Source organism: Meriones unguiculatus, chromosome 9, assembly GCF_030254825.1.
Source record: "Meriones unguiculatus strain TT.TT164.6M chromosome 9, Bangor_MerUng_6.1, whole genome shotgun sequence".
Classification (NCBI taxonomy): Eukaryota; Metazoa; Chordata; class Mammalia; order Rodentia; family Muridae; genus Meriones; species Meriones unguiculatus.
The window spans coordinates 94,484,389-94,510,127 of record NC_083357.1 but is presented as its reverse complement, the minus strand read 5'-3'; the positions used below and the strand labels follow the sequence as shown (position 1 = coordinate 94,510,127).

General features: G+C 34.0%; 1 protein-coding gene across 4 annotated transcripts in view; it reads left to right on the top strand.

The window, feature by feature from the left end:
- The window catches only part of Dach1 (dachshund family transcription factor 1), a 410,763-nt gene that overhangs the window by 138,772 nt on the left and 246,252 nt on the right, over positions 1-25,739 (top strand). For all 4 annotated transcript variants that reach the window (XM_060391521.1, XM_060391520.1, XM_060391523.1 and 1 more), the window contains exon 2: positions 23,519-23,634. In XM_060391521.1, coding sequence (XP_060247504.1) covers positions 23,519-23,634 — 116 coding nt within the window. The remainder of the gene's footprint in view (positions 1-23,518; positions 23,635-25,739) is intronic.

Here is a 25,739-nt window from a genome sequence, read left to right as displayed (position 1 = left end):
AGAAAGCTACCAATTCTCTTAAAGGGTCTTGATTGTATTTAGTAGTGTTGAAATAGTATTTTAGCAGTTATAGTCAGTTGTCATCCCTAAAATGTGCTCAACACTGCACCTTAACATACAGCTGTACAAAATCCCTTGTACATTTCATCCACCTACAAGGCTGAAGCACAATGAGGAGCTGACTTACTCAAGTTACCCTGTGGAAAGAATGTTGTCATACATATTTTATTGCTAAGAAGGAGGACTCTTTTCTTAGTTTACTCTAGAAAAGTAGCATGAAGTATAACATTAATGCCCCACTCTTCATTTTGGATTTGTGTGTTGTGTTGTGTGTGTGTTTGTGTGTCTGTAATTATCTCTGCTTTGTTAGTATTTCAAATTCCTTTATTATGTCAAACCAAACGATAATTCTTTCTTATTGATATGTTGAGGCGAGGTCAGTGCTCTGGTACCATGGCAAAGGCATCATCCACGTGATTCAGATTTATGCTTGGAGTCTGTGGAAACTTTTCTGAGGCCATGCAATAGCAACTAACTCATATGGAGAAATATTAAGGAACTACACTGTAACTAAGCATTTCAGTAAGCATTGATGCTGAAGGAAACGAAGTATTACTGTGGCGACATATTCATTTTAAATTTCTATATGGACTATTGAATGAGTGTCAATAATGATAGATAAAAAATTTCTCATCATTACATCATTGTCAATTTTAATATTATAATTGTTTAAAAGAAGTTATAAATGAGCTAAAAATAATATATATTTGTTATGCTCATTTATAAACATTGGAGATTCTATTACTTTCCCTATTTGTTTGTGGATGAACTCACTCTTTTAAGACAATTATTTCATTAGAGTGTAACATGCTCAGAAAACTAGTTTTATGTCAAGATTGCCAATACCCTTAACTACAGGAGGTGTGACTGATGCTGTACTATGCATTCAGTTCTTGGTCATGTTTTAGTTTTCAGATATAACCCCTATTTTAATTAGTGGACTTAATGAATTGTGTCTTCCTAACTTTACTGCCTTTAGAAAAGTTTTTTTTTTTCCCAAAATGTTACCTTTTAAAAACAGATTACCATGAGAATTTAATAAAATGACTGGGCTTAAACGTAAGATCACTTAGATCTATAATGATTTAAACCATCTGTTCTTATTTATGTATTGAGGGGCTTTATATAGTACTTTTGTTGGATTAGACCTTATCTATCAGTGTGCTTTGGTACCACATAATTATAAGAGAACAATATTATATTTCTGTCAGCTACCATTCATTCCTTGTTTTATGCACGTTTAGTCCATTGAATTAATCTCTGAAACAATAGAAAGAAATTCTTTTCTAGAAATAGCTAGCTTTTGCCTGGACTTTGTGGCAGAATGACATTACAGAACATATACAGTTGTTGAACCTGATTGCTTTAGCAGCCCTGAGGTTGATAGTATCAGGTTCCAGCCTGCCCTGCTAGGTCAACATGGACCCAGTCCTTTAAAGAGAAAAGTTCACACAAAGTTCACTTCTATTGTTTTACCATGGTTACAAAACAGAGAGAAAAGGGGAGGGTGGGTTTGGGACCTACTCCTTCCATGAGCCCTCTCTTTCTGCTGGGTTCTTTCTGGTTTTGCCAATTAAACGTTGCAACAGAAAAAAAATAAAACTCCCAATAGTTTGTAAATGTGTAAGACCTGCCTGCTCCCTTTTATCTCTTGTAGGTAATCCTTGGACAGAGATGGATGACGTTAAAACCATTGCAGCAAGAATTTAGATTAGTTTAATTTCAATTAAAGCGTTATTTCATTCCTTCCACATTAAAAATTAAAATTTATAAGGTTGGCATAGTGTGAAAGGATTGTTTATTGGTCTGGAAGGGTAAATGTAATAATTCCTTTAAAATAATTTAACTTTGACCAAATATGCTGAAATAATTGCAATAATGGAAGGGAGGGAGAAGCTAAAATATTTTTATTCAATAATTTCCATTTATGATTTTATTCAGGAATTGTTTATGTAAATTTAAACAGGTTGAAATGTGTAATGGGCCATTATGCCCTTTCTCAGAGAAATATATGAGTATCTTTTGAACATATGTGAAAATTTAATTTGGTTTCAAAACCTTGATGTTATAGCCTACTAAATCTGTGGAAATTTTTGTTCTAAAAATATTTACCCATTATTAGTTCTAAAGGGTGTCAGTATAATTTAGTTTATTCTGTACCTGATTTCATAAGACTGCAAAATCATATGACCAAGGCAATAGGGCTCCGATGTTCCTTTTTTAAAAAAAATTATTATTGATAAACATAATGTGGAATATTAATAGATCAAATGCAATCACTACTTGGTGAGGTTCCTTTTTACCATTTGCTTGTATTTTATTTTTAAATGTGATTTAGTATTCAAGAAAATATAATTTCAAGAAGTGCTTAGTTGTCATTTTCCCGAAGTCCTAAGGTAAATACTATTTATTGAAAAGTATAATGTAATGAAGTTTTAAATTTGACATTAAATATATGTTTAAAAAATAGTTTATAGGTCCTTTAGAAACTATTGCCTAAACAGGAAATTCTTATGTATTTGCCATGAGTACTACTATTTAACTTAATGAATGAAGTGGTGGATCTTAGGATAGAGAGAGGAGTGTGATCTATATTATGCAATTCCTTATTGACCTTTACTCTTTTGATTGCATCATTTGCCTTGAAAATTTACCTATGTCAAGATAAAGATGCTTATGGTTGACATAGAATGTGACAAAAAAGGGAGCTCAACTATTTATATTGTGTATATGAGCAATATAGAGGACATATGAGGACAGATAAGCTTTACTTATAAATTTCCTCTTTTATATTTTCCTTTTTAAAATGTATTTATTTATTTGGTTATTTTTTATATTGATTACAGTTTATTCACTTTGTATCTCATCTGTAGCCCCCTCTCTTGTCCCTTCCCAATCCTGCCCTCCCTCCCTCTTTTCCTCCCATGCTCCTTCTGCAGTCCACAGATAAGGGTGGTCCTCCTCCTCTTCCATCTGACCCTAGGCTATCATGTCTAATCAGGACTGTCTGAATTGTATATTTACCACAATGACTCTTGTTTGATACTTTGTTATAAATACCTGCTTTTAAAATATTGTCCTGAAAAAAAAAATCTTAACTTTCCAGTATAATGCTTAGTCTTTCTGCATTGGAAAGGTTTCTTTCTCTTTCTTCCATCCTTCCTTCCTTCCTTCCTTCCTTCCTTTCTTTCTTTCTTTGTTTCTTTCTTTCTTTCTTTCTTTCTTTCTTTCTTTCTTTCTTTCTTTCTTTCTTTCTTTCTTTCTTTCTTTCTTTCTTCCGTTCTTCCTTCCTTCCTTCCTTCCTTTCTTCCTTTCTTCTTCCTTTCTTCCTTCCTTCCTTCCTTTCTTTCTTTCTTTCTTTCTTTCTTCCTTCCTTCCTTCCTTCCTTCCTTCCTTTCTTTCTTTCTTTCTTTCTTTCTTTCTTTCTTTCTCTCTCCCTCTTTCTTTTTCTCTCTCTTTCCTTCTTCTTTCTTTCTTTTTTGAAAAATAGCTTTGATTAAAATTACATGATGCACATTAAATAGGGAGATAGCTAACTTGTAGAAAGTTTAATATTGCTAATGATCCCCTTAAATTAAATGAAAGCTGCTTGGATAACTAAATAAGGCAGTTGATAACAAGCAAAGTACGACATGACTTCAGAGGTCACCTAGTCATTTCCCTTCCTGCAGAAAGGACTTACCTCAACACTTCAAGATAAATGAGTGCTTCTCAGATGTTAAAAGTATTCCAGAAAGGAGTCTACTGAGACCTTTCCTGATAACCCATACTAATGTTTAACTGCTTTAATGAGAGACAGAACTATTTTTTCATATCAATTCTACATCCCTAGTTGCAGTTTAAGGTTTGATACTTATTTTTAATGCTATTTTCTCTGTTTTTTATGACTGTGCATTCTGAATTTATTATTGGCCAGATTTTCCCAGTGCATGAAGACTTAGGAATAAATCTTAACATGTTTTCAAAAACTCAGCCTACAGTATGACTAAATATATACTGCTTACTCTTCAATGGCCTTGAAATCATGTTTTCTTCCTCTCCTTAGAACCATTATTTCCAATTACAAAAGGACACACTTATTTACTTTTATGGGGAATAACCCACCAGGGTGCATTTGATCCCTTTGTCATGTCCTAATTTGTTGAAAAGCTCTAATATGCACTAAGCACAGAAATCGCGTTTTCCGTAAACAAACTCTAAAAGTCTTTAAAGTTTCCTCTTTAAGTGAATTTTTCAAAGGTTATGAAGATGTAACAGCAGTTTTAAATAAACTGTTTTGCAGGTAATAAATATTTATGTACTCATGAAAGCATACTTTAAACAGATAATCAATTGATGTATTTACTTACTTATAATTATAAATATCATCCATTTGTGTCCTAGGAAGACTCTTATTCCAAGACCCCCTACAAAGGCCCATACAAAAAATGGTCTCACAACGACATGTGACTTACTCTCATCTTCTTTACTTCACCTATCACTTATATATTTCTACTGCCTAATGCAGACTTGGTGCTATGTAAGTGACTGTTACGTTACATTGTTCACAAAATAGAAGAAAGAAAGAAAAAGCCTGTCCCTGTTCAATGCAAAGGATATCTTTATTCCAAACATTTTCAGTTAGCTACTATTTGAATCCATGAGGATGTGGCCTGAGAAATTACGACATAGTTGAAGATGACTTGGTGTTCTGGTCATTTTATCTTTACCTTCCAAATGTTCAGAATACAGAGATGTGCCAGCTTGCGTTAATTGGAAAAAAAATTCTAAATTTCTACCATTATTTTCAGGGAAAGGTCTCATCCTCCAAAATTTTCCCACAGTTTCATATTTATAGTAATTTACTTTTAATTTTCCTTCCTCCTGAAAGCTACTACTTTTACTACAAATAAATCCTTTCCCTAGGAAAATCTGATTATGAATCATTTCCTTAACTTTATTTTGCTTAGAAAGGAGAACATAGTTACTATTTTTGTGTACATCTCATTTCATGTATTTATGATACATTTCATCTTCCCTTTCCATCTGCTAAATTCCAGTTATCTTCCAAGAGCCAAATCGAACCTCAAGTATTGTGAGAGCTTAGAGCCAACTATTCTTTTTCTTTAGTCTGTCATCAACTGTTGGCTGATACAAAATGCTTTCAGGACCAAGCAAACACAACATAAAAACACGAGAGCCCTTATTTTACTACATTTTTTTTTCATTTACACTTAATATATTTTGTTTTGACATGATGAACCCTCTTGCATTCTAGGAAACTCCTGAATCACTAAGCCATCCCCATCCCCAAATTCTTTATTTTTTTAAAAAATGGTCACAATTCAACATGATGACAACCAAGCATTCAATTCCGTAAACACCTTCTCTACTGATGTACAGTTTGTACACTTTCTCGGAGAGTGTTCCTGTAGCGTGTAGTTCATGCCTGTGTTATGCTTTTCTTCCATGCAATTTGTACGTGTATATGTGAATGCTTGTCATCCCTAAGCTATAATTTCCACAACAGCATACATTATGACTTAATTTTTTGAAGTTCTTCAACCTAGTAAAATTCCTAAAAACAATAGACAGTCTCAATCTTCTATATTATTTTGAGTCAAATGTCATTGTATTGAACTGTGACTGGGTGTGGAATTCCGTCAGAGGAATGCTTGTGAGATGCCTTCAGATGAGCATCTCACCAAGGCTTAGGTTTGAAACATCCCACAGAGACGTGTTTTACAGATCTCACAATGAAAACTATCATTTGTTGAAAGGCTTTCTAAACCAATTTAAGCAACCAATGCAAATGCTTACTGCTGAAGTAGATTCATCATAAATGTTAGAATTAGGTTGGAAATAGATGTCCAGGGAATCCTAGAGGGTGTGCCATGTTTGGTTGGCTTTAATGTGTTTGGAGTGATGTGTGAAGTGGGCAGGTTCCAGGTGTATGTAGGTAAGGGTACACATGCCTATATATATGCACAGAGTGGCTATGTAAGTGACCTAGATGCACTGCTCTGCCATTCTATGCCTTTTCTCTTGAGACAGAGGTTCTCTCTGACTCTGTTGCTGAGCTTGCTGCCAGACCTCACCAGCACCCTCCTGTCTCTGCCTTCCCGGGCCCTGGGGTTTCAGTAAAATGCATGGATGTATCTGAAGTCTCACATGGGCGATAGACTTCTAAACTCAGGTCCACATGTCTAAATAACATTCACCCACAGATCCATATCACCAGTCTTTGAATGAAAGCTTTGAAATGTGATCCAACAATGGGAAAACACTTTAATAGTTTATATTTTGCTCAGAATAAAATTGGGTAGCTGTAGGAAATTGCCATAAGCCAAGTAAAAGTGTTCCCTGGAAAATGCTTAGCAGATTAAATCATAAAGAAAATACTATAGTTCATAACTGAGGAAATTAATTTCATTTCTGTGTATGTCAGAAGGGAAGAATAGAAGAGCTCCAAACAAGCACAGCATATGTTTTCAAAAAATTCAAATACTGAAAAAGAAATAGGGATGAGTTGGAAAATTATGTGCTACTGTTTTGACTATTTCAAATCTGAATATTTGCAAATATACTATGTTAATTGGGATTTTACCTACCAAGATAAGAACAATGTTTACTCCACCAATTTTATCAATACTGTGTCAATAAACTTACGAAGGGTTAGATACATATGTGATATTAATATTTTCTTTTCATGACTTTAATCAGGAAGGAAAATGTTCTTTGTAAAATGTCACTTAGAAATTCTGGAGAAATGTAGAGTTCTGTCTCGAGGGAATATTCACATTAGAAAGTACTCCTTCCCCTTTCAGGGGACCAGGGAAGGGGCATAGGGAGAGAAGAAGGAGGGCAGGTGTGACAGGGAGTGAGGAGGGAGGGATCGGCAGTGGGGCTATAAAGTGAAGAAATTATAATTAATTTATTTATTTTAAAAGTCTCATCTGCAAATAAAAGCATTTCAGTTAAAAAAAAAAAGTATTCCCACTGAGTTAAGCTTTCTACTGTCAACTTGCCAACCTGAGTTCCATACCTAAGACACGCATAGTGTAAGGAGGGAACCAAATGCCTGTAAATGTCCTCAGACCTCTGTATGCATGCCATGGCAGAAAAACATGAGTAGATTTCTTATTCTTAGTGTTGAGAAGAATGACTGTGGTGAAGAGAGATAAGGGCGTAGAAACTCTTCACTAGGAAGCACTGACTAAATGCACGATTGATCACATGAGAAGTAGATGTGCTGGGAAGCACCTGTAATCCTAGTATAGGGTGGGTTCAAGCAGGAATGTTCCAGGAAATAGTCAGCTGCATGGTGAGTTCAAAGCCAGTCTCCTTTTGAGTCGTTGGCTTGGGAGAAAACAACAACAACAGAAAACAATGACTATAATGACATGTGACTACCTTGATGTTTAGTGAAGAAAAATAAAACAAATCATACAAAGCTGAAAAGATGTTATATTGTGTATAGTTTATTCTTGAAGAAAAAAATAGTTTGATTTGTAGATGGAAATAGTCATTACAGGGTATTTGGACACTTAGCATCAAAAATAGCTTTCCTTGAGTTTCTGTTAAGGGATGAGGTAATTAGTGTCTGTGGCAGTTAGCAAATTGCTTAGAAGCCTAGACAGTCACTTTCACTATTGGGCTGTGTGGATTCAGTGAAGAATTCAAATGCAAAATTTTTTTAATAAATTCATTTTTAATGATGTTTAATGATTTTTTAATGATGTTTAAACCACTGTCTTCTATATACTTTAGCAGTCCTTATGTACCTCCTCTAAGCAGATTTTTATATTAAAATAAGGTTTTTTTTTTCCTTCAAATGAACCAAGGACTGTCAGGAAACATAAGCAATGCTCTTGTAGTCACTGAGTTGAACTACAACAACCATATTTTCTTATGCTTGTTGTTGGACTTTAATCTTTTTTTTTTAGAAAATATCTTTTTAAATTAATTGAAAGTTTTAAACACTCACTGATGAGTGTTCTTTGTCACAGAGATATGAATATCACATAACCGCATGAGAAGTTACTTGTCGGCATTATTGGTCATTGGATAAAAACATTAGCGATATGGTTGGGTACCATGGCATATCTGCCAGACTGATTTCAATGAATGCAAACAAGTACAAACCTCTGGCCGTGACCAGTGTCAACAAGCAGCTGAGCCATGAGGCTTTCATCTGTGTCACACTTATGTAATCACAGCAATATGCTTTCTAGGAAACAGGGATGACAGTGAAGAGGGCGTTTCTTTAAAAAGCCAAACATGTGACTTAGGCATCCCAGTCCTGGCATTTATCCACCAGGTACGGATGTATATTTCTACAAATCTATTGATATTTGGGTGTTCATGGTGTATTCTTTAATCTTAATCCCAATCTAATGTTATACTTATGAATAAAGATTCGAATCTCGACATAATGTATTATGACTGGAAGAATATCTACTTCAACACCTGAAAAAAATACCTTTGAGAGTAAGTATTAGGAGCTTCTTTTTTTTTTCACTAGATAGTTCTTCCTATACTTTTTATCAGTCAATCACATTGTTATGATGCGTCTAACAGTTAGTTAGCTCTACCTGAACAGTGAACAGCATCTGAATCTCCAAAGCTAGTGCCAAACAAATCCTCATTCTTGTCTCATAGTACTTGAAGACAGCTGTTCTATTTTAGCTCTATTATAGTCATTTGGTCCAGAGGTTATCATGAAAAGAATCAAAAGACTTTTGAGAGCATAGATTCATTCTGGATGATGTCAGACTTCTGCTCAGTGGTGGTACATAGCATATTTACTCATATATTTTCTCATGGGAACTCCTAAAGCAAACCCAAAGTAAAGGGGGAAGAAAAAGATGTAAGATCAAAAAATCCAATTTTATCATACCCATTAAAATGTGTGGTGGGTCAAGAGAAGAACAGCTAAATAATCAAAAGCTCTTGCTAATGAGGCAATGTGGCAATTGCCTACATTTCTCAACTTTTGGTGACTGAGGCAGGATTACTTCAGCTCCAAGGTTTCAAGCTAAACTGGGAAAAATGTCAATGTTCTTTTCTCAAAGCAAAATACCATTAAGTAGTGAAAGTGAATTTATTAAATGCCATTTTAATTCTGCAATAGTACTGCCATAAGAAAATTAAAGAATTATTTAAAAACTGATTTAAAGAAAAGGGCACCTTAGCATTATGGAAACCTTACCCAAGAAATGTTCTAAACTGTAGATGGAGATAGCAATAAATAAGTTGGAATATAGGTGGTTCAAACACAAACGTATTTGAGAAGGTAGCTACACAGATTCCTAATTAGTTACTGGGTAAGAGTGGCTCTTCAGTGTTATTTTCCTATAATCTCTTGAAATGTTATGGTCTAATAATTTTTTCTCTTGTGCAAAATTCTTGTGAATTGATTAAATTGACTTTAGAAGGACTCTATTTTTTCTTGCTAATTTTAAAGAAGTAATTTATGGTTTAATCCCTTAAAATAAAATTAACTTTCCATTTGGCGGCATCATTTATGCTGCTGTCAGCACCACCTTTTCCTAAGATAATTATTATCATGTGTTTCAGGAAAGATGTTAGTGTGTATTTCAATGTTTTTTTATTTTTTTTAATCAGCAGTGTTCCTCAGTAAATCTCTATTATTATACAAGTTCAATGTTACCTTTTGCATGACAATATTTTCTGCATCAATGTAGAGGAAAAATAAATTTAAAGTGATTGCTCTTAGAAGTTTATTGTTTTAAAGAATTCTTGTAAGTAAATAGGATGAAAAGTACTTACTAATGTTTGTTTGCTAAGCTTACTGAAGTAGATGTTGACAGACACTCCGAATTACTTTCTTTATTCCAACTCATAGTACTTTAAGCTAATAGAGAAACTAATTCATAGCAGCCAACTTGAAAATCATTTTGCAAGAAACTTTGTTACAAGCATACTATAAGATTTTCATTTAATTTACTATCATAAAAAGGATGTTTATATGAAAATGGTGTGCAATTTAGAATCCTTTTAAACTTTAGAAGTTGTTTTACATTTTCCAAAAATTTTACATGCAAATTATTTCATGTAATGCATCTACAGTTTTTTTATTTGCTTGATGTTTTAAAAGCAGGACGCTGTCACACAGATTAAAGTTGCTCAGTTGTGTGTGGAGGAGAACCATGGCTGTGTATCTTCCCATAGAAATCTAGCCTTGACTGCAGGCTAGAAGGAGATTTAGTTCCCATGCCAAAGAATAATTATATAAATATGGTGTGATGATACATGCCTTTTATCCCAGCATTTAGGAGGCAGAGTCAGGCAGATCTCTGTGACTTCTTGGGCAGATTTGTCTATGTGGTGAGTTCCAGGCCAGCCAGATCTACATAATGAGACCTTGTCTCAAAACAACAACAATAACAGTAACAAAAAGCAACAGCAATGACCAAACCAATAAAAAAGTTTATTTTTGATGTTGTAAAATCCTACATTAAGTCATATTATGATAAATACATACTTTATTATTTTAATTGTGAATTAAAATTCCAAGTATCTGTGTCTGAAGTTTTAAATTAAGTTCAAACATTTGCATATTGACCATTTTAATTGATGATTTTCATTAAAATAGTTTTCCCCCATTTTAAAACACCGTGGATTCTTCTTCCTCCAAACACTTAAATTTGAGGAGAAAACACAGATCCAAAGTATTCAGTTAGGGGTAAGGATACTTCCCAGAAGGCGGCAACTCAATGGGTTTCCACTTCATCATCAAGTCCACAACGTATGCAGTGCTGTGATTTGTCATAGTGCAGATCTAAGGGAATAATTACTAAAGCTATTTGGATTGAGGCGACCGTAATCATGAGCACACATTCCTTCCTATAACTCTTCATTCCAACTTTATAAAAGACATTGTTCTTACGCGCTTAAGGCATAGCACTAAACAAGAGGCTTTAAAGCCTTACCTTTATGGAAACTGCAAGTATAAACAATTATCCATAAACAAATGAACCCATAGTAGTTTTTGAAAACACAGCAGGGTGGTTAAAGGCAACTGCTAATTGAATCTTCTGACTTAGTGTATAGCAGTTGGGGAAGCTTTATCTTATATATCTTATTGGATAGTATTCCAAGAAGTAGCAAATAGCTAGAGTAAAGAGGTGAGCAAAAAATGTGTTGTGTTTTTCAAGTAGTATATATATATATACTGAAAGCTGTGTCACGAAAATGCACTCATATGACATAATTCAGAAATGTTACATGAACAAGTGATCACCATGCAAATTTATTTACAGGTGAAATGTTTGTATCACTAGTGTGAAAAGCCTAGTTCCATTCGGTTCTGCTACATCAGCAATCTGTCGCATTGAAGATTTTCCTTGTTGCTTTCTTCATTCTTCTCTCTTTCTGTTTTTCTGTCTCTGTCTCTCTGTCTCTGTCTCTGTCTCTGTCTCTGTCTCTCTCTCTCTCTCTCTCTCTCTCTCCCTCTGTCAGTTTCTCATAGGTCAAAGTCTTCATATAGGCAAGGTTGACTTTACCATTGGCTCTCCCGCCTCAGCCTAAAAACATTACAGGTGTGTAACAGCAGCTTTCACATTTCTAATTCTTCCACCAAGAAGCACACCATTTATTTGTGCATTGGGTCTAGTGGTGATAAATATGACATGGAGTTACTGTAAATATTAAATCATGTGATGCATGTTGCTGTTTCTATCATAATGATTCTTTTAATAAATTAAGTTATTAGATCAAATGATGTTGGGCCTCTTATCTTGGCAATAATACTTAAACTGAGATTCATGCTAAGCTCATGAGAATTGAATAATCAGGGGACTGTTCATTGCTAGTGCTATAATAAAATTTACATTGTCCTCTATGAGTCCCTGTTCTAGATAGATGATATTACCCTTCTGTAGTATAGTCAGCTTTTACCAAGCTCTTCCCTATTGGTAGAAATAGTTACACGTGAATTGCTAACCTCATATTAGAGCGTGCAAGAGGCTTCACACAGAAAAAAGATCCCAATACTTAATAGTTTAGTGTAATATTGTATGTGTGTGTGCATATGTATACATGCAATACACTCATCTAGATATAAACATAAAGGGACTTAGAAAATGGCTTCCGTAACTCAACACTTTTTGAGGCCCTAATAAGCCATTATTCCTGGTGTGCACTTCTCTGCATTGTGAACTTGGAGTGTGACGTTTGAGACATTCGGTGTCTTCATCTCACCTGTCCTTCATTTGTCAAAATCACATTTATGTTTCGTAAATACAACAAATAATTTTTACTTTTCCTGAAAGTTGACCCTCCTCATTTGTGTCTTTGTGGCATAGTACCATCCCATCAGTATGAAAGCCTCTCAGGAAATAGGGTTCTATATTTTTTTTCTGTCACAGTATATACGATCTGCCTCTTCACTCAGTGGCTTCCTAACAATTGTTTGCACACTTATGTTTGAATGAGAATAGACATGAACCAAGTCATTACATTTATGTTCTTTGAGACTAACTTGCTAGACTAAGTTTGAAAAGCATTTTGAAAAATTCAACAATCCATTGACAATTAGTCAGACAGAAAAACTGACTGCAAGGTGAAATTTTATTTTTAATTAAAAAAAAACCAAATTCAGTAAGTTTTTCCTCTTAGAATCCTCTCTAATATAATAATGAGTACCAGGCCTACTCAATAAACATTTTTTTTAGCAGAAATAATAAAAAAAGTAACTACAAACTACAATTTGATACATAACAACACTATAATACCTATTTGCCTCAGTTATTTGCCTCCTGTTTATAACTAGAAAATATAATACTTCCAACATGCAGGTTTTTTTTAAAGGAAATGTTTAAAATAATTTCTAGTTTCAAGAAATATTTTTGGCTACAGTTAAGGTGTTATGGTTTAGTCACCTTAACCACTTCTAACTATTGTAGAGCCCAGTGCGCTTAGAAATAAGCAACAAACACACACACAAATAACACAGAACTTAACGTAATGATTAGAGTTTTAAAAGCACCCTCTGCCCTTTATTTCAGGGAAACAAAGTGCTCACATTAAAACAGAGTATTATATCTGAAAATTACGATCGCCTGTGTCTTTTACAAATCTGTGATACAATGATTTTATTTCATAATTTCTTATAGTACCTTATATTAATAGTAAAAGTCCTTTCATTAGGGAACTCACTCTCTAAGAGAATGAAATAGAATTCAATTAATATGAACGATATTAACAGTAACATTTGGGGATTTTTTAACTTCTATGTCAGGTAATAAAGTAAGCATGTTGTTAAATCTGTATAGTTAAACCAGTATAGTTTTCATGCCTCAATATCTTTTCATTAGTACATAGACCTAGAATCATCACCAAAGTGTCAGTTGTGAGGATGGCATTGCATTCTAAAGTTGGTATTGGAAATTGTTTCAAAACTGTGCTTCTTGACAACTCTTAATGTATTATACCACAATGAAAAGAGTATTGTTTTACTTCTTTTGTTGAACATTGCTCTAGAAAATTACTTATGTACATTTATTGCACAGAGATGGGATACAAATAACCTGTCATTTGAGGGTAAAAAAAAAAAAAAAACATCTGTTTTTCATTGAATCAGACATTTTGCCTATATATTCATAAGCAGGCAGACAAGATTTTATGAATTCTGATTTAATAGGTACTAGTTTTTTCACCTTTATTTAGAAGTAATTTTTTCCATCCTTGTTACTTTTCTATAATTTGTTTTTAAATATTTGCTAAAAATTCCAATAAAAGTCTTGGTTTGGAGCAAAACAATCAATCGATCATGACATAAAAATACAATTAAACTCAAACAATTACTTAATTCCTTAGTTTTGGATACAAATTTCTCTAATAGCAAAGTATTGGAAGATGCGTTTCAAGAAAGAGGATAAACTATTATCTCCAAGTTCTTCTGTAAAATGAATATGAACTAACAGCTTGTATTCTTTATAATTCTTTTTACATAGGACATCAGAACGAAGGTAACTTTAATGCACATAAATCAATGCTTTGTACATATTTTTCAAGGCTAGAGGTAGGAAGAAAATAGAAAGAGATAAGATAGCACATACAAAACAGTTTGATAATGATTATGTACATTGCTGTGTGATGCATTCTTTGATTCAGTAGATTGTGAGTTCAGGTGAGATAAACTGTCATTGTGGAAATGTGTGTGTTAATGAGATGGAGATATGTCTATGGATATTCCCTTCCTCACCATCTGTCCTCAAAAGTCCTCATGTATTAGCTTCTGCTTTTTTATACTCATCTTTCTTCAATACCCCTACTGTGATGCTCCAGTCTATCAATTTGGAACATTTAGTGCCCATTTATTTACTATTTGTTTCCCAAACAGACTGAGAGCTCCTTGAAATCAGAGTTAGTAATGTACAGTTATTCCCAGTATAATAATGTACAGTTATTGACCTCATGACATCATGAGGTCAAACACACTGACATGTTCAATTAATGTTTTATGTTTTAATAATAAAAAATATAAAATAACGGCATCATTATACAATGCTTTATTCCCTGAAGTCAGAGCAGGGAACAAAGCCACTGAATACACAACTGAGGATGTTCATTCAACACCAAGATGTGTTCTATTTTGTTGCATGATACTCGACAAGGCCCTTTTCTCCTAGAGGTGTCCATCTCCTTACCAACAAGACAAAGGAGATAGTAGTATCTACCATGGGAATGCCGCTCCATGGACGAATATCTTACTAGCTATGCAATACCTAGGATTAGATTGTCAAACTTCAAATTACAGTAGTAATAACTATAGTAAAATAAGAAATACTCATCTCAAAATATTCTTATAACTATAATATAGTAAGTAGTGCCTATTTAGAAATCAGATAAGAGTGAACTCAAAGTCACGCTTGATAGAAACATAGCCAGAACTGTAATATTATCTTATTTAATATGCTATATCCAAACAAAATGAAAATGTTTAGAGAAAGAACTTTGAAATTGTCAGAAATGCCATTTGCCAAAGGAAATACTTTGATATATTTTGAAAATATGTATGAGAACAAGATAATGAGATAATGGTTATCTATACCTACTGTGCATTTGTGGGAATAATAAAGCATTTATATTAAACAGCACACAAGTGCATTGTGAGAAAAATTACAGGCAACAGTAACAGCTGAGGGGTGTTGATCAGCTAAATAGAAAAACTGAAAAATTATAAAGGGGAAAACTTTCTTGGCGCACATGAAGCCCAAACCTTGTATTGGATTGATTTAGTTATTCCATATTTTAATTGGAATATTTTTAACATTTAATGTAAATTTTGTAAAGTGGTTTTGATACATAATAGGACATCTGAGAAAGAATCTAATATAATTGAATCTAATCTAATCTAAACAAGTAATTGTTTTCAATCCTCCAACAAACTTACAATAATTCCAAATTATTTCAGTAGTTGTTAATCAGAGCAAACTTAATCCATTAAGTTTCACATATCATCACAAAAAGTATGTGCCAATAGTAAATTCATCTATAGCCTGGAAACTTATGAGAGGAAAAGTATAAAGTAATTAAAAATTTAAGCTTGTTTAACTATAAAATCAATTATGACACTAATGTATATTTGTAAGTAGCATGTTCTATGGGAGAAATGCTATATATGTGGAATTACTCTATAGTGATGTAAGAATGAGTTTTTGTATCTTCTTGATATAAATTTATATATCCTTAATTTGCTCTTAACCACATGTATGAGTCATACCTTTTGCCTGCAAATTTCTTGACTTCCTTGTTTTTAATAGTATTTCATTGTGTAAATGTACTACATTTTCTTTATCCATTCTTCAGTTGAGGGACAACAAACTGGCTTATTTCCAGTTTCTGGCTATTACTAATAAAACTGTTATGAACATAGTTGAGCAATTGCCCTAGTTGTATGGTAGAGCATCTTTTGGATGTATGCCCAGGAGTGGTATAGCTAGTTCTTCAGGTAGAACTATTTCCAATTTTCTAGGAAACAGCTAAATTGATTTCCAAAGTGATTACATAAGTTTGTATTCCCACCAGCAAAGGCAGAGTATTACCCTTTCTCTGCCTCCTTGCCAGCATGCACTATTACTTGAGTTTTTGATCCTGGCCAAGCTGATGGGTGTAAAATGGAATCTCAGAGTCATTTTGACTTGCATTTATGGTTAACTTCATATCTGGGCTACTTTTTTACTTCGTATTTGGTAGCTCCAGATTAGCTAGAAACTTCAGATATTTATTGCTGGCCTGGAAAAGGTTTCCTACTAAATAAGTGTCATTTACTGCTGCTCCTACAGCGAAGCAAATTTCAAGGTTAGAGTAAAAACCATTCTTTCTTGGCAGGGTTCCTAATAGTTTTCAACTCATATATATAAATATATAAATGAATATTGTATTAGTATTTGCATACTTTAAGATAAAAATAAATGTTATATAATACAAATACATAAAATATGTAAGCTATTATTAATATATAAACTGTTGATGCTAATCATGTGGCTTTATGTAATTATTACCCTTTATCCTTTTTTTTAACTTGAAATAGATAACCACCTCATTTAAAATATTTTCTTTTCCACCTTAATTTTTTAAAAGAGTATCTTTTAGTCAATTTAACTTTCAGAGTTTGAGTCTTATGACATGGCAAACATGGTGGGTGCAGTAGTGTTTAATGATAAATAAATGTTATAATTTGACTATCAATAATTCCTCTTGGTAGAGTATGTTCATTAGGAACAATTAATTTGAAAACTTTACTTTTACGTTTTTGAAGGTCTTGTGAAAACCATCCCTCTAGAAATAACCAGGTGTTATAGCTCACTCTAGCAAGTGCTCATCTCACCATGATCTTGAATAATCGGCATGCGTTTAATCATAATAAAAGGCTTCAGAATATGCTGTATGGAACAAAACAGTGACCCCTTTGGGCACATGTTATTTCTTTCCACAACACCTATATGCATTTAATAGATTTAACTTGGCATTTTTTTCTAAATAACGAGACAAAGTTTTTTGTTAAACACATACTTGCTACAGAATGTTTTCATAGTTCACATATGTACATTTGTTAAGTTTAGAAACTGCAATAAACGTGGGTAGTTGAGGGTTCTGAGCTTTGGGCTCACGGCACGAAAACTGGGTGCCTCCAGCAAACTCCTGTATGGACAGTCCCCTGTGGACAGCATGTGCTCACTGGGTCTTTGTATACTGCTCTGTGGAGAAGCATCATTTTAATGAGGTATATCAGTCTCTTGGTCCCGAAGTGTCCACATGGCAGGGAACCACAACTACAGAGATATGGAAAGTTCAAACAGACGGAAGGGTGAGACTGAGGAAAGGTTGACATATATCATCATTTCAAAAGATTTCCTCAAAATTCAACCATCTACAAAATATAAAAACCCACACACTGGGACAACAATTCTGTCACAAGACTCGTGTAATTATCCGTATTTACGCTGTTCAGAAAATAAGTTTTACCACAAACAAATTAACATTATTTAGTAGGAGAAAATTATGCTCTTGTACCTTTCTTTAATATAAAATTTTTAAATTTTTATGAAATACATATTACTTTTCAGAGGGCTTTTGCAAAACTGGTGAATCTGTTTCTTAAAGTTTAGAGAATCTGGAAGACGGCAATGATTATGTGTGTTTGTGTCTTTACTGGAAATATATATATTACAAATAATATAGGTAGACACAGCTCTCAGATCCTCCTCAAGTTTACCCAGATGGTGGTTTGTTTATAGTAAGTTTCCTGTGGAAATGTGATGTGAGCTTTTGAAATATGACTTTTTTTTAAAAGTATTTTTTATTATTTAATGATATTTGATTATTTTAATATCAGTGGATCTTCAGCCAGAGAAGAATATGTATTCTTCATTGAAAGATAATCATTTAATCTTTTATTGTATTTCCTTCAGCATGCTTATAAATCACTTAACATTTAAATGTGCTTTCTTTCCTTTACTGTGATTTCTCTTCTGTAATCCAGTGTATATTCACATGTGCAAATATGCGCCTTGCTATTCTGTTTTACTTAATATATAAGCATTACTCTATATTATCATACTCATAAAGTTTATGACTTTATAATAATATTCCATTTGTCTGCAAATCATTCAGAATATATAGTTCTGATCTCAAATAATTTGTTAATATGAATATGAAGTGTATAAATTACTATACTAATGTAGTGTGATTATTTAACAGCAATCTAAATTTGAAATTTATATTTATATTTTAAATAGATCATAGTTCAAATAATGTAAGTAGACTCATTTTACTAGAAGAAAATTTGAATAATACAATGCATAGTAGGGAGTTTCTTGTGTAAATAAATTGTAGATTAGTCTAATTGGTTACTTCTACCCCCAAATAATTGTGTTCTAGGGTGAATCTTACAATTCATTTTCTCTCCTGTATTTTTCTGCAGTGCCATTGTCTCTACATAATTTAATTTTAATATCTACCCCTAAAGAGAGTGTGAATCAATCCTAGGCACTGTGATGGTGTCAGGTCTATTTTTTGTTTGTTTGTTTGTTTGTTTGCATTCAGTTGCAGAAGACTGCCCTTGGATGTTTGTTGACCAAAAAAAAAGAAAAAAATTTAAATAGCCCTGCCCCCAGCTTCACCAATGCCTTTCATCTCTTTAGTGCACTTTAGTGCATATCACTTTGACTTTCTTTTCCTGAAGATAAATTTAGACTCTCCTTGAATAAACATCATATATGCATTATGGGTACCCTAAAGTCAAGCCTTCTAGCCTGGAGCCCTGGAAACAAATGGAAAATAAAGTGTCTGTAAACCTAAAAGTGTCCTGGGAGAGAGACAGAACTAGTCTGCAATTTAGTGATACAAAGGATGGAAAGTAGATTGTCCAAAGTGATTTGTCTGCAAAGGTCTCTTATTTTGTCTGCAAAAAGGAGTGTTTAGCATTTGGGGTTCAGAGTGTGGAAGTGAAATTCTTTAAACCCTTGCTTTCCTCTTTTAATGTAAATGGTTGAAAATACCAAACTCTGGGGTGCTGCTAAGGTGTGAAGCTGAGAGAAACATGGAGGAAATCTTTGGTCAGGATTTCATCCAGGCTGCTAAGGCTAATTCTCTATGTAATTCCTTTTGAGTCAGTTCTTCAAACTTTGGCCCTCTGGTCTCTGTTGTAGACAAGGTGAGGATGGATGTGGTTGCCATTAAAGAATATACTCTTAAGAGAAGATTTTACTAATTGCTTCCACTGCTCAGTTCAGCTTTTTTGTTATTGTATCAAGAATAACTGTTCTCTTGCAAAGCATGCCAAGAGTTTGTTTAAAAACAGGGCAATTTTATTAGCCATTCTGTGAAGTTAGGTGATTTTATTAAGACTATACTATCAGGTAAATCCACGGAGCCCAGACAGGTGTATGTATTGAGTCAATCATTCCATGTTTAAGGCCCTCGCACTAGCATGTGGTCTTCTGGAAGTTTCTTATATCTCTGTCAAGAGAACTTCAAAACTTGCAATAAAGTATTGTTTTTCAGAGTACTACAGATATTAATGATCTCCAGACGTTAGTGCTCAAAATTCCATGAGGACAATGCAAGCTTCTTAATAAAGGAAGCCTACTGGGAATAACAAAGAAATAGTGATAATCTCGTTACTAACCACATTTTTCCTTCTTCCCTCCAACTAAGAAGTTCTTTCTGACTGACATAGAGAAGACAACCAGGGGTGTAGTGCTTATGGAAACTTAACATCTTTCTCTCCTTTTTAAAAAACCATTTGTCCTGTTCTTTGCCTCAATGTCTCAAGGCTGCCTTCTTGCATAATTGTAAAGTAATCCCCAGTAGGGTGTTAGTTGATGGCCTCAGGGTGTTACTACCACCAAGGGTATTTGCATTTTAATGGAAGGCTTTAAAAGAACTTCAAGCATCAAGTCTGAGAGCAATAAATCTCTATTGGTGGAATTTGAAGCAATGTGATAGATTGGGCAGGAGATATCTGTGCTGAAAGGAGCCCACTGGGTTTATTCTAATCACAGCATGAATTAAAGTGTTCCTACTTAGTGGTAGCCTGACTTCTGCTTCCAAAGTGAAAGTTCTGAGGACAGCTCCTGTGGCCTGAATAATGAAGTACTCCTTAGCAGTTTCATTTTCTTTAAAAGAAAACAAGTCAAGGGGCTAAAAGTTCAAATCTTTGAACTGTCCTTTTCTTTCCTATTTTCTCCACGGTTGTTCCCAAATATATACCTTTTTTCTCTGTGCTTGCAGTGTTCAGGAAGAAATATGTTCCTACTTTTCCAAATTCTGAACTTTTCCTTTTTTGTGTGTCTTTCTTCTTTCTTTCTTTCTTTCTTTCTTTCTTTCTTTCTTTCTTTCTTTCTTTCTTTCTTTCTTTCTTCTTCCTTCCTTCCTTCCTTCCTTCCTTCCTTCCTTCCTTCTTTCTTTCTTTCTTTCTTTCTTTCTTTCTTTCTTTCTTTCTTTCTTCTTTCTACTTTTTTTAAATTTTCTAGAGACTTTTTGATCATTGGAATTGACAAAGCATTGTATTTAAGCAGCATAGTGATGGGGAGAATAAATTTACAAATATATCTAAATCTATTTAAAAAATAAAAACCTAAAAGAGTAAGTTATATGCTGACTTATTTGTCTGCCATCGAGTTATGAGAGTAAAATGGATTCACTCAGACCGAAATCATGGATGGCCAGTGTAGGTGTTGTTCCCATTGACTGTGGACTATCCTCACACAAAAGAGCCTGAAGCTTGAAGTGGTGACATAGATGAATCTTTAGGACTCTGTTAGGTAATATGGAGGGGAGAATGCACTGGGGTAAAAATAGTAGCAGAGGCAGCCTTCTCAAAAAGGTTTAAGAAGAGTCCCAAGCCACCCACTGTTCAGATGAGCTTGTTGAATGGAATTTGAAATCCTAGCATATGGGAGGCTAAAGTTTGAGAGCAATGAATTCAAAGTCATGCTACAGATAGGAAATGTGATCTTTTTTTTTTCAAAAGAAAAAGAGAAAAACTTTAAAAGAAAGATATTTAGTAGAACACAATATAAAATAATACATGAATACAGGAAAAGAAGATTAGAGGGTATTAGAGGGTCTGTATTTTGGTCATGGATTGTGAATCTAATAAGGAAGCAAAGATATAATATATTTAAAAAACATGTATAATAGAAAAATTCTTCTGAAATCGTTTTGGAGTACTGTCAGTATTTGAGGCTTTAGATTGGAACCAAATTGAAAGTAGGCCTTGAAAGAGATTGGTAAGTTGTAACAGTGAACCAAACAAGAAATACAGAATCATCTGGAACAGGGTTGGGACATAGTCAAGAAGATAAAGTGATTTCCTTACAGAAATGGTATTGGAGTGTGCAAAAAAGGGAAAAGATATATCCAAGTTGTGTGGGATTTTGGCTTAGTCAGTCAGGTGCCATTTTGCTGAACAAGTGAAAAAGAACTCAGTTTAATGGGGCAGATGCTGAGTTCAGATTTGGATAAGCTGAGTCTTAGATTATTATAGAACATCTGAGCAGGGATGTCTGCTAGATGGACATCAATCTGTCTGCATCCCAGAGGAAGATCTAGGCTGTAGATGTATGTTTAGCCATTAGTCCTAGCATCTATGTGATGACAATAGAAGAGCTCACTCAGGGAGAATGGAGACTATCAGAGGCCTGTCGATTGATCCCAAGCAAATCATCAGTTAAAAAGCCAGAAGAATCACAATGAAGAATAAGAACACGTAGCTGGAGAGATACATCAGAGCAATAAGCAGGAGGGTATCTGTATTGATTTACAAGACAGATAAACTTGCAAATAAGCTCCTTGCTCTCATTCCAAAGGCCTCCAGAATATAATGCTAGGCATTTAGTCCAGAAGTCTCAATCTGTATTTCTCTTGCTATTTGAGTTTGTCAGTTCAATGGGAAGAAATACTATCCATCAATAATTTCTATGATTCCATTTCCTTTCATATTATCAGAGAAGTGTGTTACTTTTGTACACCTTTAACATCCATTGAAATTTTCATCTAATGTTTCCTCTACCATATTTCTTTCTTGAAGATGAAAATCGCATTACCTAGCCTATGCTCTGATTGGTAAACAGATTACAACTTTTGTATAGGACCTAGTACATTGCAATTTGCATCATAATTATTTATGCACAGGATTCTCCCCTCCCTCCTGGCAAGAATAAAGGCTCCAGAGGATGAAGAACTCATTCCCCCAAATTAGCCTCCATAGTGCACTGCTTTGAAAACAGCAGGTACTTAGTAATTATTTGCTCAGTGACCACATATATTACTTACATAAAATAAAAGAGAGGTTTTTTAATTTTCTGATGGAGCAAGAGACCTCAGCAGAGGCAAACATGAAAATGCTTGAGGACTACGGATGGATGTATCTGATGGTTTTTGATATATTTAGGCATATATTGCCCAAATAAATAATGGAAGAGTCTATCAAAAGCACATTCATAATACAGAGGCAAAAATGCGAACATAATGCTAAACGCTCTTATTTGTTTCATAGAATGTAAATACTACATTTTTGGCGGTATTTTCTTACAAAAACACGGAATACTTAACTGTACATTTGCTTTTGTAACCTAAGAAATTAATCTTCTCTAATGTGCATGTAAAGAACAAGCAGCATGCTTTCATTTTTCCTATAGGCAAATTTAAGACACTACATTGGCAGTCTCTCAATGCTGTTTTATAAAAAATTCTGAGCCTTTCCAATTTACTCTTGTATAATAAAAATAGGACAACTTTGTAGGATTGTTCAGTTAAATAGAGTAAGGGTTAAATGATAACTTAACTTATCTTTTAAATGACAAAAAATAAAGAAATTGCAAGACCTTTTCACACATTGGAGATGTATTGTCATTTATCATCTAGATATCAGGCTAGCAGTGCAAAGTAATAAAACATATCATCGAAAAAAGTGCTATAGGTCTGAATCATTCTTTCATTCCACCTCCCAGCTAACTGTAGTATTAAATCAAACAAGCAGAACATTTCCTTAGGCAGCCATTGCCTTTTAATTTCCTGAAGAACCTTAAAATATCATTCATTACAAGTAGTGCACATATTTGGTTTTTAAAAGTCTCATAAATCAATAGCAGGCTGACTGTAATAATTATTACAAGTTAGTGCATAATTTTCGCGCTGAAGGCTGAATGCAGAACTTTAGCATATGCAAACGAGGCAATTCAAACTGTGTATAGATATTAATATGAAGAAGCAGGTAACGAGGTGCAGGCTATGAATTATGCATCAGAAGTAGCTGATCTTCAATGAGGAAAATGAATTCAGCATGTAATCTAATTAGTGATGGAAGTCTATTACATCTAACTGCAAAAGCAACCGTCCTTGAAACAAATTTATTTACAGTCCATGTTACCACTTGAAACAACTTTGAAATGATGTGTCAGACAACAGCTTAATTGTAAAAATTTTTGTTTGTTTGTCGCAGTTCCAGACCCGGAAGGCCTCCTAAGAGGACTCAGAGTGTCACCTCCCCAGAGAACTCTCACATCATGCCGCATTCTGTCCCTGGCCTCATGTCTCCTGGAATAATTCCACCAACAGGTAAGAGTCTGATTATTTATGTCAAAATATTAAATATCAACCGATATCACAGATTTTATACACATCCATCATTACATCGATATTTACATGCTTTGGATTTATTTTATAAACACTAAGATCATGTTCTAATGAGAAGTTATTTTTAAAATGCATCATGATAACTGTGATTTCCTTTTTGAAATAAAATGAAAACAGCTTAATTGAGTAAAGTGCTAGGAATCATCTTAATTACCCCCCACAAATTTTGTGAAGCAAAATTTACTAGTCCTAGGGTTTGGGGATTTTATTTTTCAAACTAAAAATTAGAAGCTCAGAAAGAATCAGTGACTTCTGAAAGACAATTGATGAGAGCTGTCAATGTTTGTTCAAACCCTGGTGCCTAGATGCTGAACATTGCTTATTGTAAAAAAATTCAGGAAAACAGAGACACATGCTAAACAAAGACAAAAAATAACACCAAAATGCCAGTTTTTCAAACAAACACATTTTTTTTTCATTACAATCATTTAAAGGCAGGTTTTCTTGGACCTTTGGAGATAGGTAAGTGAAACCATTTTGCAGACTGCACACATTATACACTTTAAGTGACAATAATGCACAAAGAAGAGTTCAATCGAGTCATGTCACTTGGGTGTGTTTATTCATTCCGTTATGTACTTTTCTATGTTTGTGTCCAGTTTTGGCTTTAATAAGGAAAGAGATCTCTGGTCAGATCAGCATAGCATTAAGTGATATAAGACATACAACTGCTACTTAAGAAGAAGAAGGTGCCTGGCTGTTAGAGGCAACACAACTCAAACAGAAATCTCAAGACAAAAGGAGAGCGCTCTTCGCTTTTGCTTACATAGTTAGGCTCTTTCCGCCCAGCCCATGCTGGACACCAACCTGAAATCCCTCTGCTCCGGCTTCTGAAAATGCTGAGTTGAAGGTGTGCACAGCCATTTGAAGCTAAACCGTTTCTTTTGTTTCAGAACCTCTACATCACTATTGGCTTACTCTTCAGAACATTTTTTTTCTCCTATATTTTAATATAATAAAGGGGCAACTGGTTACGTTCAGCCTTTGGGGTAAAGCTTCTTGAATTGAATGCATTTAAAAATTTTTATATCAGTACCTTAAGATTTCATTCACTTTTGTGAATTTCTATTATTTTAAGTTGGTTTTATTCTATTTGTCCATTTTCTATATTTAGGTTTGTTCTTATCAATGTTCCAAATAGTCCTTTTTTATTGCATGTATAAATCATGTGTGTAAGCAAATGTGATGTGGGGATTATGTATGTGGAGTCTATGTGAAGGTGCATGTTTATGTCTGTGTATGTGTTTATGTGTGTGTACATATGTGTGTAGAACATTAAGTGTCAAATTAAATTCTTCCCCATTCATTTGACAGTCTTTCACTGAATCTTGAGCTAAACTAGTAGTCAGAAAGCCCACTCATTCTCCTGTCCCCCAAATTTTGGAGTAATAGACAGGCACTGCCACATCCAGACTTTGTGTGGTTTAAGCTGAGGTCCAACTACTTGCACAGAAAACACATTTTTAATCCTCTGAACCATCACTTGAGCTACACTTAATTGAAATTACCACTGAGTTTGGATTTTTTATACTAGAAAAAATTTATGCTAGAAATTTTATATAGAAAACATCTATCTATCTATCTATCTATCTATCTATCTATCTATCTATCTATTTATCTATCTATAAATTTCCACATATATTTATGGAAATCAATAGCTAAAAAGATCTTGTAGCTAGCCAAGTATTGTCTTTGCCATTTGTTCAGGTCACTTGCTTTTCACCATACTGAATCCTATTGTCCAGAATTCTAATTTCAATTTTGACATTTGAAAAAGAAGTTGGTAGTATATCATGAAGTTTGGACCATTCTTATTTAACTAGTTGATCAAATATTTTTGTGTCAATTGCATTTTTTTTCCCTTGATTTTTGAACAAATGCTCAAGGAAAGTAACTTATAAGGAAGGCTTTATTCTGACTTGGGGGTTCAGTCAGATCTGTGGCCTGCTGTTTCTAGGTCCAGTTAACTCAGACTATCATTGGAAAACAGAGTTGCTCCCTTCTTGATGGCGGCTTAGAAGCAGAGA